We start from the raw sequence: 14666 nt of genomic DNA on the forward strand, positions 1-14666 counted from the left end.
CTAACTTTGATCCTTTCGAGTCTAATATCTCGTACCTCATTCTTCTCCTCTACAATATTCTCCTTTTCCTGAGTGAAGACCGATGAGAGATATTCATTAACAGATCTCCAATCTCCACAGGGCCTACACTCAACTTCCCACTTCTGTCTTTGATTAGCCCTATTCCTACCCTAATCATCCTTTTATTCCTCACATACCTATAGAAAGCTTTAGGTTCTCCTTTATTCTATTTGGTAATTACTGCTCATGTCCTCTCTTTGCTCTTAACTCTCTCTTTAAATCCTTCCTAGCTTATCTGTAACTCTCCATCGCCTCTTCTGAACCATCTTGCCTCATCAACACATAAGCCTCCTTCTTCTTTGTCACAAGAGATGCAATTTCTGTTGTAAACCACGGTTCCCCTACCTTATCACTTCCTGCCTGACAGGGACATACCTATCAAGGACACACAATATCTGTTCCTTAAACCAGCTCCACATTTCAATTGTTCCCATCCCCTGCATTTTGCTACCCTATTCTATGCATCCTAAGTCTTGCCTAATTGCATTACAATTGCCCTTGCCCCATCGATAACTCTTGACCTGCGGCATGTTGCTATCCCTTTACATCGCTAAATGAAACCTAACTGAATTATGGTCACTCTCTCCAAAGTGCTCACCTTCCACTAAATCAAACACCTGGCCTGGTTCATTACCAAGCACCAGATCCAGTGTGACCTCCCCTCCTGCACACACTGGACAAAAACTGATCCATACGACGTACTAGAGTGAAAGCATTTCCAGTCAATGTTGGGGAAGTTAAAGTCCCCCATAATGACCACCCTGTTTCTTTCACTCCTACCCAGAATAATTTTGCTAATCCCCTCTTCCACCTCCCTGGAACTCTGCGGAGGCGTATAAAAAAACTCCAAGCAGTGTGACCTCTCCTCTCCTGTTTCTAACCTCAGCCCACATTACCTCAGTAGATGAGTCCTCATCAAAAGTTCTGTCAGCCACCGTTATATTATCCTTGACTAACAAGGCCACGCCTCTCCCTCGTTTACCGCCTTGGCTGTTCTTAATGAAAGATCAAAACCCTGGAACCTGCAACATCCATTCCTCACCCTGCTCTCTCCATGTCTCCGAAATGGCCACAACATCCAAGTCCCAGGTACCTATCCGTGCTGCAAACTCACCTACCTTATTGCGGATACTCTGGCGTTGAAGTAGACTCACTTCAAACCAGTTCGCTGTCTGCCAGCACATTCCTGTGACCCTGAAATCCTGTCCCTGTGATTCCTACTCTCATCCTCCTATGCACTACAGCTACATCCCCGGTTCCCATCCCCCTGCTGATCTAGTTTAAACCCACCCTAATCGCACCAGCAAATTTCCCACCCAGGATATTAGTACCCCTCTGGTTCAAGTGAAGACTGTCCTGTTTGTACAAGTCCCACCTTCCCCAGAATGAGCCCCAATTATCCAAAAACCTGAAACCCTCCCTCCTGCACCATCCTTGCAGCCAGGTGTTCAGCTGATATATCTCCCTATTTCTTGCCTTGCTATCACGTGGCACGAGTAACAAACCAGAGATAACCACTCTGTTTGTTCTAGCCCTCAGCTTCCACCCTGCTCCCTGAAATCCTGCCTTACATCCCTATCCCTCTTTCTGTGGGAGATTAGAAATGTTGTTTTTGCAGATGGGTGAGGTGGTGTAGTGGGGGGAAGGGAAGCGAAATTCTTGTAGCATGTAGCATACGTAAGGCTAAGACTTTAATGAATATAGAGGGTCTTTTCAAGAAAATAGTTTTAAGCTAGGAAATAACTTTAAAGTGTTGTAGTTGACCACAAAAAGAAGCAACAGGGGCATTTCACAATAAAGCTTATAGTATGATAAGAGAAACTGGATAAAAGAACAAGCTGTAACAAACAAGGAACAAAGAATGCAGACAAGGACAGCAGGATGGCCAGATAAGAAAATAACTAACAAGTGAGGTAATCGACTTATGATAGGATGGGAAAAGGGAGGCGTGATTCCGCAACTTGTAAACTGAATAAGAAAGCTAACATGCTCTGTTTTGGCACGCATTTCTGCTTGATTGCAGAAGCGTCTGGTACTTGCAAGACTTAATAAATTGTTCTTGTTTCCAACGCTTTGTCTCACGCTGATTGATTTGTGAGTGAGTTCTGTTTCTCACAATTGGGGGCCTCGTTCCGGGATGCAAAACTCAGACCGCTTGACACTCTTGGGATGCCGGGGAGGTGTACCTCGCCGATTTCGGTGATCTCCGACTCCCTTGCTTGTCGTTCGCGGTTTGGGCGAGTACGATCCGGACTGGGAGATTTATGGCCGGACGTCCAGAAAAATATTCAAAAGCTCAAGGAGTCGTTGCGGGAAGCTCAAAGTGTCTGTGAGACACGGCGTCTGTGTGTGTGTGTGTGAGAGAGCGAGAGAGAGAGAAAGAGAAAGAGCTGTACAGCAACTAGAAAGTTTAACCTGTTGTGATTTGGTTTGAATGCACATTTGTTTGTTGGTGATTGAATGTTTCTGCTTTGTTCCCTGGAGCTTGAGATCCGGGACTGTTTTGAATCTGATTTCTGCTATGGAAATTTTAACATGATTTCTTTTAAGGTTAAGGATTTTACAGATTATAAAATAAAATGTTAACTCCTGTTCTTTTTACAGGTCATGACTGCCTTACTATCAGCTTCTAACTAATCTCTTTTATCCTTACATAAAAGTGATTTATGGAGAACAGTTGAAGTCTCAAAAAGCATATAGTTGGTCAGATTAATCGGACGAGTAAGGTGTCTAGTCAGGACCCTGAAGGGGGTGTGGAAGAGGGTGACACCGGACCTCATTAAGATTAATTAAATTAGCAACAATGGGAGGCACGGGGAGTTGCCTGGGTAACGATCGATCTGTAACTAACGGTAAAGGGGAATATATTTCACCCGACAGTCCTTGGGGGAGAATGTTGGGAAATTGGGAACACAACTCCCAGACGCGGGGGAAAGGTAAGGCTATAATGGTAAATTACTATTGTTGTTTTGTCTGAACTAGAGAAAGTATTAAGGCGCCTGGTATTTTTTTGCCCAAATATGGGTCCGATGAGGATTGGCTGTGTCAAGATCTTAATATATATGTCAATCGGAAAGAAGCGTACAGTCAAAAAGAGTCCGATTATGCGGTTTGTTGGATAGGGAGCACGGGAGTAAAATTATGTCCCATGAATAGGGAGGAATCAGGGAAAGAACAGAAAAAGAATGAACAAGGGAAGCCACAATGGGATCCCTTAACATGTTTGCCGCCCCCATATACTACTCCCCGGAACGAGCCTCCAGCTCCCAAAGTAGAACCGAGCCCAGACACAGAAATGGGAACGGACTGTGAACTAAAAGATGCAGAACCTGGGTGGGGGGGGGGCAGAGTCACTCGAGCCACCACACGTAAAGGAGGGGCAGAGATATTGGAAAATGTAAAATTATGTCCCTTACGAGAGGTTCCGATTGGGGAAGGTACATTCGGATATGTAAACGCTCCCTTAACTAGCAGTGAAGTTAGGGTCTTTACAAAGGAAATGAAAAGTTTAATAGAGGATCCGGTTGGACTAGCCGAACAATTAGAGCAATTCCTAGGGCCTAATTTATATACCTGGGGAGAACTGATGGCAATTTTAGGAACGTTATTTTCAGGGGAAGAACGAGGTATGATTAGGAGAGCAGCTTTATAGGAATGGGAAAACAGGCACCCAGTTGGGGAAGAAGGGGCCCCAGCAGAACAGAAATTCCCAAATGTTGACCCACATTGGGAAAATAATGACAGAGAACACAGGGAGTCAATGCGGGATCTATGAGAAATGGAATATTAGGAATTAAAGAGGCGGCACCAAGATCATAAAACTTTGTTAAGGCCTTTGAAGTACGACAAGAGAAGGATGGAACCCCTTCTGCATTTCTTAAAAGGCTCAAGGAAGCCACAAGGAAGTGTTTGGGAATGGATCCCGATAATCAGATAGCACAGGGACACTTAAAGGTCCAGTTTGTAACGAAATCATGGCCGGACATACAAAAGAAATTACAGAAATTAGATGGATGGAGTGAAAGACAGATGGAAGAGGTGTTACGAGAGGCACAGAAAGTGTATGTGAAAAGGGAAGACGAGAAGCAGAAACAGAAAGCCAAAATGATGGTGGAGGCAGTAGAAGAAATAACAAAAAGGAGACTGGGGTCAAGGGATAACAGGAAGGGTAGGGGAGGACACGAAAGACAAGGGTCAGATACCTGGGAAAGGAGGCAACAAACCAGAGATAACCACTCTGTTTGTTCTAGCCCTCAGCTTCCACCCTAGCTCCCTGAAAGCCTGCCTTACATCCCTATCCCTCTTTGTTTTGTGGTTAGCACTGCTGCCTCACAGCGCCAGAGCCCCCGGTTCAATTCCCCTCCCACGTCTGCGCGGATATCCTCCCATTTTCCAAAGACGTGCAGGTTAAGGTGAATTGGCCAAGCTAAATTGCTCCGTAGTGTTTGGTGACGGGGAATGGGGCTGGGTGTTTTGCTCTTTGGCGGGTCGGTGTGGACTTGTTGGCCCGAAGGGCCTGTTTCCACACTGGAGGGAATCTGATCTAAAGTTCTGGAATTTATATATTGATGAACTGAAACCTGCAACCCATTCTAAAAGATGAAGGACTCAGCAGCGGTCCAGGTTTGTTCCAAATATTGCATCGGTTGCATGACACTGTGATGTTTTGGTAGTAATTCTGTGTCTTAGGATCCTGCAGCACAGCTACCCGCAGAAGAAGCAGCGCTGCAGAAGCCAGTGCTTCCAAATACACCTGGGTGGGCGGGGTTTACCAGAAGGGGCGGGGTTTAGATTGGAGGGCGGGCGGAGCACATGGGCGGGGCGTGTCTCGTGAGAGGGTCGCGGGCTAGTAGGCGGGGCAAGGCGGCTATCCTGGAGGCGCGCGGCTTTGTGGGCGGTTGCGCGTGAGGGCAGGGGGCGTGGTTTGGCTTGGGCGGGGTCCGCGGCATAGGGGCGGGGTTTGGTTCGCGAGTTGGAAAGGAGTTTGTGTCCAAGAGGCGGGGCTTGGTATCGATGGGGCGGGTTTACATGCAGCGTTCCAAAGTGCGGGGTGAACGAACTGCGTTCGGAAGGGGCGGGGTTAACGAGCTGCGTCCGGAAGGGGCGGGGTTTACGAGCTGCGTCCGGAAGGGGCGGGGGTTTACCATCTGCGTTCGGAAGGGGCGGGGTTTATGTGCCGCTTTGGCGGGGGAAGGGGCGGGACCAGGACCAGGGGGCGTGGCCACCCCGAAGCCGGAACTATGCCAGCGGCCTGTTTCCTCCGCTGGAGCTTCGGCTGCAGTAAGTAAGGTAAAGCTTTATCAATATTTCCTTTTACAGAGTTTGTATTTAATAACCAGTAATGGCTACTCAATATCATCATAAAGTCCCAAAATGCAATTCTTTTCAATCCATAGCAGATAAGCACTAAGAGTTAATTTTTTACGGGATTCAACAGCCTCAGCACTAAAATGGTCTCACAAGGGAACGGCTGTGAATGTTATCACTTGGTGTCCTGTTCACACAGATTCACCGATGCTGAGGCAAACGTTCCTAATTGCCTCACAGCATCCTGTTATCACTTGGTGAGCCCAGGTGTCCCTACCTTTAAGTTCTCTCCTCTTTCTGAGCCTTCCTGCCTGTTTATTTTCTAGTGCAGTAAATGTATTCAATAATTCAGCATTACATTTTAGTCTGAATGTTTAAAGACAAGTTTTAAGGCTATAGACTTTCTCACCCAGATGCCCACACCCTCATTTCTCCCTTTGATTGCACCGAGATCACTGAAAGAGAAGGCTCGTCCAAACGAATGCCCTTCAAGGTGGTCCAGCCATCAACATCCTGTAAGCGGCACCACCATCTTCGCAGCTCATCTGGTCATATTTATCATTGCCATCGACACGTGTGGGTGAGCCATCAGATTGCAAAAGGAGCATCTTCTGGGGCAAATCTATATCACTAAGGGACCTCATAAGCATAGCAATTAAATACCTAACAATACCACTACTGACAAACAAACATAGCTAAATTGATAAACCAATTGTACCATGAGCCCGATCTGCAGTTTCCCCAACTGGTCCCTTCAGTCATTCTGTCAAGGAATGCCTGGATCTCTTCTTGTATCTTAGTAATATTGCCAGTGAGATCGGGAATGCCCATAGTGCATTTATCTTGGACAATGGGGAAGACCTTTCCCTCCTCGGCAAGTATATAGTCGAAGGCATACCGATTCTGCACAGAGTAAAAGACACAGGTCTGATAATCCCAGTTTACTCTGTTTCAGAGCCTCTTTAGTCTTATTTCCTCGAATGGTCAGGCGGCAAAAGAGGGAATTGCGGTTCTGTTGACTTGTCACCCCTGCCGATCCTTCCAACGTCAGGGTACTCTGGATTCCCCAGCCTATCGGGTGTCCTGTATTGTCACCCAGTCCCTTGGGATCCTTCCAGTTGGAGCAAGGTTGGCTGAGACTGACCTCTGCATCCTCCTCAGATGTAGGTTCCATCGACTTGTCCACTGGCCAGGACAAGGTACTGTTGTGGGAACAAGGGCTCCGATAGTGACCTTATGAGGGACATCTTTGCCATCCAGACCAAGGAAATTGGTAGCTTTACCTTAGCTGAAGAAATAATAGTCTGGTTTGGTGTATATTAGGGAGAGTTTGTCAAAATAGGTTACTAAAATGTTACAGCAGGGGGTCTGGTCAGGTCTACAGGAGTAAAGGGTTGACGTTTTGCAAGAGGAGTTGCTTGAGTGCTGTAAAAAATGGGCCAAGTGACTCGAGCACTAGCACTGTATGGGAGACAATGGTCCTCAGAATGCTGTTCCCATTGGGCTCTCCCTTAGCTCTATTGTACATGGTCTTGGTGACAGTATCAGATTCTGAAAAGAGAAAAGGCCTATAAATGTGCAAGGGAAGGGTTCCATTCCAGGTCCATGTGCCGCATAAGGCCTGCTGTACCCCAGCCAGTGTTAGGCCAGCTGTTTGTATACACAGACCGGAGGTATTGGAAAGTGATATTTCTCTTCACAGGGTCGGCAGTAGGAAGTCTGATGAATAGAATGGAATCGGGGACTGGGGACGGGTCAAGTAAGTCATCTCCCGATATACAGGAGTAACATACTACTGCCTCTGGGGTGAAGAGCATTCTGTGGGCCTGTATAAATAAGTTGTTTGTGGATTGAGGAGTTTCCCCTATCAGGCTTCCGTTTTCTCGAGTTGGCCCGACCTGCAAAAAGGGATGGTGTTCCTGGGCGTCCTTAAAATATTTACCGTAATAACGGGGTTGATCATTTTTAACCGCACGAGGCTTGCGTCTGCAGGTAAAATCAAAAAAACATGGTAACTCCCGCTGATTTCTACTGTCCAGATGGACCATCTGGTCTTTCTGATGTAAGAGTCCATTGCAATAATCAATCTTCATCACGTTCCACATGTCAAAGGCGTCTGGTCCGCACTGGATGACATCTCCTCAGCATGGGTGGTGGATAATCTCTGATCATTCCTGGTCGCATCCATACTTAGTGGCTTTCCCCATCAGGATGTTGTACGTGATCAGAAAGGTGTGGAGATAGGCGATCCCCCACATGTCCCTCCTCTTAGTTCAAGTATCTGTAATAATATTAACATTAGAACAACAGCAAGATTCAAAAACGCAACTGGACAGGGTCCACTCCTTTTGTTGGGATTCCAGGATTCTCTCCTCCTCTTCCCCCATTTGATTGGTGCGGTCAATCAATTTACAGTGGTGCAGGTGGACCCAAGCTGAGCGCCCAGCGACTGTGACCGCTGTATGGGTGGGAAGTAAAACCTGGAGGGGGCCATCCCAACGAGAATGGAGACCTTTGCCAGCCCAGTTCTTGACGAGCGCCAACGAACCAGGCTCTACCCGTGACATGGCTGAAAGGGAAGTAACATCGCTGTAGGCCACATGCTCCTGGGAGTGAAAGGCACGCATCACGTTAGTTAGAGCAAGAACATAACCAATCATTGCTTCGGTCATGTGGTGGAAGTGGACTGAGAAGGGTGCCGAATCGTTCCAAGGGGTACGGAGGGGGTGACCAGAGAGACTCTCAGCTGGAGACAGTCGTGTCTTGCCTGCAGACATGGATCGCATCTGGAATAAGGCCACAGGGATTAGCATAACCAGGAGAGGCCATACTCTGCCACTAATTTGGCAAGTTTAGTCTTGAGTCTGGCTAAAACATTCAACAAGGTCGGCCGCCTGAGGATGATAAGCACCATGCAGTTGCCTACAAATACAAAGCTGGGAACAGAGTTCTCCGTTAATATTACCTACAAAATTGGTCCATTGACCGAGCTAATGCACGCAGGTATACTGAAGCAGGGAATTATTTCCTTAAACAAAATCTTCACCACAGTCTCAGCAGTAGCATTAGGAGGAGGTTAGGCTTCAATGCACTTCGAAAAGACATCAACAATAAGCAAAACACATTTATAGCAACTCAACTCATTTCTCCAACTCAATGAAGTCCAGTTGAAGTGTCTCCAAGGGACCCTCCAGCAAGGGAGTTCTCGTAGAGATACTTGAACTAAGATGTGGGGGATCGCCTACCCACTAACCTGTTTGATCACGTACAACATCCTGATCGGGAAAGCTACTGACTGAGTATCGATGCGATCTGGAACGATCTAAGATTATCCTGATGTCATCTGGTGCACCAGATCAGACGCTTTCAACGTGGAGTCGCTTGAACGATGGCGTGAGCTGCCAGAGGAAGCGGTGGGTGCTGGTACGATGACAAGTTAAAAGGCTCCTGGACTGGCATCTGAATATGAAGGGTTCAGATGGGTCAAGGCCAAGTGATGGCAAATGCAACTGGAGTCATAGAGGTGTACAGCACAGAAACAGACCCTTCGGTCCAACTCGTCCTTGCTGACAAGATAGCCAACCCAATTTAGTCCCAGCTGCCAGCATCCGGCCCAGTTAGAGGCCAAGTGATGGCAAACGTGACTAGATTAATTTAGGATATCTGGGCAGGTTGGGCCAAAGGGTCTGTTTCCGTGCTGTGTGACTCTAATTGTCTTCAGTGAAAGCAGAAGTGTGGTTGTGAAGGCTGGACTTTCAGAGCATGTTCTGCCCTGACTGGGAGCAGAAGAGTTTGACTGAAGTGTGTCGGTGCTAATGCCTTGATGTCTCATTTTGCTCTCACCTTCTCGGGGTCATTAACCATTTTGTGTCTGGTCCTTCCTCAAGAAGCTGCGTTGCAGGTTCACCCTGAATTGACACTTTTTTTTTGCTTCCCAAAATCAGACCTGCTCACTCTCAGCAGGATCCCAGTGTTGTGAAAGATATTAACTTTCAGGTGGAGGTATCCAAAATTCAGAGAGATGTCAGTATTGATGTTTTTGCTTTTTCTGCCCCTGTAAGCTCCTGAATCAGCACCTTAAGGGGAATTAGTTAGAGCTGAGTGAGAACAGAGGGGGAGAGAGAGTGGGATGGTGCTTTCAATTTTGTGGAACAACAAAAGATATTCCACAGAAAATAGAATTGCTTGTTCTGAATTTCTACCCTGCACTGATAGTGATGGCTTTTGTAATCTCTTTTTACAGAGTATTTGAAAATCTGAAGACTGAAGTTTCAAAATCAACAGATGAAGGGCTTATGCCCGAAACATTGACTCTCCTGCTCCTCGGATGCTGCCTGACCTGCTGTGCTTTTCCAGCGCCACATTTTTTGACTGACTCTCCAGCGTCTTCAGTCTTCACTTTGATGTCAATGTCTGACAGTCACTCAATCCATCGGGACCGCAACGATTTTTGACTGTGATTTCTGTGAGAGGGATCAACGCTTTTTGGTTCCTGTTTGAGGACGTTTTCAGTATCAGTGGGACTGGACGAGAGCCCCCACTGTTGCAGCGCACTGTGCGTGGAGCCGGACACAGTTATACGGCCTGGAAAGGGGATTTCACGGCAGGGAGGGGCTCTAAACGTGTTTGTGTGCAGCTGAAGCTGTGGCCATGGAGAAACCCGAGGAATCCCGCCCCGTGGAGAAACCGTGGAAGTGTGGCGACTGTGGGAAAGGCTTCCGTGTCCCGTCTGCCCTGGAGACTCATCGGCGCAGTCACACTGGGGAGAGGCCATTCCCCTGCACCGACTGCGGGAAAGCCTTCAGACATTCCTCTTACCTGTTGGCCCACCAGCGGGTCCACACGGGGGAGAGGCCCTTCAGCTGCCCAGAGTGCGGGAAGGCCTTCAGCACATCCTCCCACCTGCTGAGCCACCAGCGTGTACACACGGGGGATAGGCCCTTCAGCTGCCCAGAGTGCGGGAAGGCCTTTACCCAGGCCTCCACCCTGCTGAGGCACAAGCGGGTCCATACGGGGGAAAGGCCTTTCAGCTGTCCCGAGTGTGGGAAGGCCTTCAGCAATTCCTCCACCCTGCTGACCCACCAGCATGTCCACACGGGGGAGAGGCCCTTCAGTTGCCCTGAATGCGGGAAGACCTTTACCCAGGTCTCCAACCTGCTGAGGCACCAGCGTGTCCATACGGGGGAAAGGCCCTTCAGTTGCCCTGAATGCGGGAAGGCCTTCAGCGATTCCTCCACCCTGCGGAGTCACCGGCATGTCCACACGGGGGAGATGCCGTTCACCTGCTCTCAGTGTGGGAAGGGCTTCACCTGCTCCTCCAATCTGCGGATCCACCAGCGTATCCACACGGGGGAGAGGCCCTTCAGCTGCCCCAAGTGCGGGAAGGCCTTCAGCAATTCCTGCGCCCTGTTGAGGCACCAGCATGTCCACACCGGGGAGGGGCCGTTCACCTGCTCTCGGTGTGGGAAGGGCTTCACCTGCTCCTCCACCCTGCAGAGCCACCAGCGGATCCACACAGGGGAGAGACCCTTCAGCTGCTCTCAGTGCTGGAAGGCCTTTACCCACGTCTCCTCCCTTATGACCCACCAGCGTATCCACACGGGGGAGAGGCCATTCACCTGCTCTCAATGCGGGAAGGGCTTCACCTGCTCCTTCAACCTCCAGACCCACCAGCGGGTCCACACCGGGGAGAGGCCCTTTAGCTGCCCAGAGTGCGGGAAGGCCTTTACCCAGGTCTCCACCCTGCTGAGGCACCAGCGGGTCCACACGGGGGAGAGGCCCTTCAGCTGCCCCGAGTGCGGGAAGGCCTTCAGGAATTCCTCCACCCTGCTGGCCCACCAGCGGGTCCACACAGGGGAGAGGCCCTTCAGCTGCCCCGAGTGCAGGAAGGGCTTCAGGTATTCCTCCCACCTGCTGACCCACCGGCGGGTCCACACGGGGGAGAGGCCCTTCAGCTGCCCAGAGTGCGGGAAGGCCTTTACCCAGGTCTCCACCCTGCTGAGGCACCAGCGGATCCACACCGGAGAGAGGCCGTTCACTTGCTCTCAGTGCGGGAAGGGCTTCACCTACTCCTCCAACCTGCGGAAACACCAGCGAGTTCACGTGCCATCACAGGGGGATTGAAGAAGTGAGCCATTATCGATTGGACTATCAACCCGGATTCCGGGTTTGAATCCCCCCACGACAGATGGCAGAATTAGCATTCGGTCAGAAATGTGGAGTTCGGAATCTAACGATGAGAGTGTTTCAGGGAGGGGGTGGTGCAGGGGAGAAAGCCCCCATCTGATTCACTCTCTCCCTTGTTAGGGAAGGGAACCGCCATTGTGGGAAAGGATTCACTCAGTCGTTCCAGCTGCATCCTTTACCCGGTCTGACCTACACATGACTCCAGACCCACAGCAGTCTGGTTGACACTACACTGCCCCTTCCTGGCAAATGAGCGGGGAGAAACTTACTTGGAGACAAGGTGTGGGTTGAAATTGCTGATGAGGCAATACTTCCTCCGGGTTACGGCTGTACCAAGGATCCGATTACAAAGGGACAACTTGGTGCTGGCCAATAGTAAAGACAGTGAGGGGGGGTGGGACAGGGGAGGTGTGGTGTGTGCACTTTGACCTTGAGGTGCTCAAAAAGCAACTGCTTTTTCTCTGCCTTTTTGCTGGGGGGGATCTGAAGCTGTAACAAAGTTGGGTTGCAATAAAGGTTACCTGATCTTACCACTGGGCTCAGACTCTCATTGAAAGCTTTGAGCTCCAAGAGGTTTTTGTTTTAAAGCTGCTCATTTCTTTCAGCCTCCTGCACTAAGTTTAGAACATAGAACAAAGAACATAGAACAATACAGTGCACAACAGGCCCTTCAGCCCTCGATGTTACGCAACCTGTGAACTATTCTCAGCTCGTTCCCTGACACTATCCCAAAATCAACCATGCGCTTACCTAAGGATTGTTTAAATCTCCCTAATGTGGCTGAGTTGACTACCTTAGCAGGTAGGGCATTCCACGCCCTTGCCACTCTCTGCATAAAGAACTTGCCTCTGACATCTGTCTTAAATCTATCACCCTTCAATTTGTAGTTATGCCCCCTCGTACAAGCTGATGTCACTATCCTAGGAAAGAGTCTTTCACTGTCTACCCTATCTAATCCTCTGATCATCTTATATGTCTCTATCAAATCACCTCTTAGCCTCCTCCTTTCCAATGAGAACGGACCCAAGTCTCTCAGCCTTTCCTCATAAGACCCTCCCTCCAGACCAGGCAACAACCTGGTAAATCTCTTCTGCACCGTTTCCAATGCTTCCCACATCCTTCCTGAAATATGGGGGCCAGAACTATACACAATATTCCAAGTGTTTTGTATAGTTGCAGCGTGATATTGCGGTTCCCCGGAACTCAATCCCTCTACGAACGAAACCTAACACACTGTATGCCTTCTCCACAGCACTATCCACCTGACTGGCAATTTTCAGGGATCTATGCACATGGACTCCAAGATCACTGGCTTCCTGTTATTCTTCCCAAAGTGAATCACCTCACATTTAGCTGCATTGAACTCCATTTGCCACCTCTCAGCCCAATTCTGCTAATCCATCCACCTCTGCCTGCACCTAAGTAATTTTAAAAATGACAAACCGCAGTAGTCCCAAAACAGATCCTTGTGGCACACCATTAGTAACCAGACTCCAGGCTGAATATTTTGCATAAACCACCACTCGCTGCCTTCTTTCAGAAAGCCACTTTCTAATCCAAACTGCTTAATCACCCTCAATCCCATGCCTCTGCATTTTCTCCAACATCCTACCATGTGGAACCTTTACGGAGGTCCATGTACACCACGTCAACTGCCCTATCCTCATCTACATGCTTGGTCACCTTCTCAAAAAGCGCAATGAGGTTTGTGAGACACGATCTGCCCTTGATGAAACCATGTTGACTATCTGAAATCAAATTGTTGCTTGCTAGATGATTATAAATCCGATCTCTAATATTCCTTTCCAAAAGCTTTCCTTCAACAGAAGTAAGGCTCACTGGTCTATAATTACCTGGGTCATCTCTGCTGCCCTTCTTGAACAAGGGCACAACATTTGCAATCCTCCACTCTAGTACTAAGCCTGTAGACAATAACAACTCAAATATCAAAGCCAAAGGCTCTGCTATCTCCTCCCTCGCTTCCCAGAGAAACCTCAGATAAATCCCATCTGGCCGAGGGCACTTGTCTACTTTCACTCCTAGAATTGATAACACCTGTGTGCAACTAACCTTGATCCTTTCGAGTCTAATATCTCGTACCTCATTCTTCTCCTCTACAATATTCTCCTTTTCCTGAGTGAAGACCGATGAGAGATATTCATTAACACCTCTCCAATCTCCACAGGGCCCACATTCAACTTCCCACTTCTGTCTTTGATTAGCCCTATTCCTACCCTAATCATCCTTTTATTCCTCACGTACCTATCGAAAGCTTTAGGGTTGTCCTTTATTCTATTTGTTAAGGACTGCTCATGTCCTCTCATTGCTCTTAACTCTCTCTTGAAATCCTTCCTAGCTAATCTGTGACTCTCCATCGCCTCATCTGAACCATCTTGCCTCATCAACACATAGGCCTCCTTCTTCTTTGTCACAAGAGATGCAATTTCTGTTGTAAACCACGGTCCCCATTACCTTATCACTTCCTCCCTGCCGGACAGGACATACCTATCAAGGACACACTATATCTGTTCCTTAAACCAGCTCCACATTTCAATTGTTCCCATTCCCTGCATTTTGCTACCCTATTCTATGCATCCTAAGTCTTGCCTAATTGCATTATAATTGCCCCATCGATAACTCTTGACCTGTGGCATGTTCCTATCCCTTTACATCGCTAAATGAAACCTAACTGAATTATGGTCACTCTCTCCAAAGTGTTCACCTTCCACTAAATCAAACATCTGGCCTGGTTCATTTGCCAAGCACCAGATCCAGAGTGACCTCCCCTCTTGTCGGCCTTCGACATACTGTGTCAGAAAGCCCTCCTGCGCACACTGGACAAAAACTGATCCATACGAAGTACTAGAGTGAAAGCATTTCCAGTCAATGTTGGGGAAGTTAAAGTCCCCCATAATGACCACCCTGTTTCTTTCACTCCTACCCAGAATAATTTTGCTAATCCCCTCTTCCACCTCCCTGGATCTCTGCGGAGGCCTATAAAAAAACTCCAAGCAGTGTGACCTCTCCTCTCCTGTTTCTAACCTCAGCCCACATTACCTGAGTAGATGAGTCCTCATCAAAAGTTCTGTCAGCCACCGTTATATTATCCTTGA

At 48.4% G+C, this 14666-nt stretch overlaps 1 protein-coding gene across 2 annotated transcripts; it reads left to right on the plus strand.

The window, feature by feature from the left end:
* Positions 1 to 5298: 5298 nt before the first annotated feature.
* On the plus strand, positions 5299 to 12866 carry LOC148143022 (uncharacterized). Of its 2 annotated transcripts, none has more exons than XM_087973926.1 (2): positions 5299 to 5344; positions 9611 to 12866. In XM_087973926.1, the coding sequence occupies exon 2, from the start codon at positions 10018 to 10020 to the stop codon at positions 11488 to 11490; it is 1473 nt and encodes a 490-aa protein (XP_087830052.1). In that variant the 5' UTR covers positions 5299 to 5344; positions 9611 to 10017; the 3' UTR covers positions 11491 to 12866. The 2 variants fall into 2 exon arrangements, with proteins under 2 accessions (XP_087830052.1, XP_087830053.1); XM_087973927.1 differs by having other exon boundaries at positions 5322 to 5349.
* Positions 12867 to 14666: the final 1800 nt, after the last annotated feature.

This window comes from Chiloscyllium plagiosum, unplaced genomic scaffold, assembly GCF_037043375.1.
Source record: "Chiloscyllium plagiosum isolate Xiang-an unplaced genomic scaffold, Cpla_swu_hap1 HiC_scaffold_27, whole genome shotgun sequence".
NCBI classification, from domain to species: Eukaryota; Metazoa; Chordata; class Chondrichthyes; order Orectolobiformes; family Hemiscylliidae; genus Chiloscyllium; species Chiloscyllium plagiosum.

Bases quoted from the DNA above. Each gene is read 5' to 3' on its own strand.
- LOC148143022 (XM_087973926.1), top strand. From the start codon at position 10,018: ATGGAGAAACCCGAGGAATCCCGCCCCGTGGAGAAACCGTGGAAGTGT.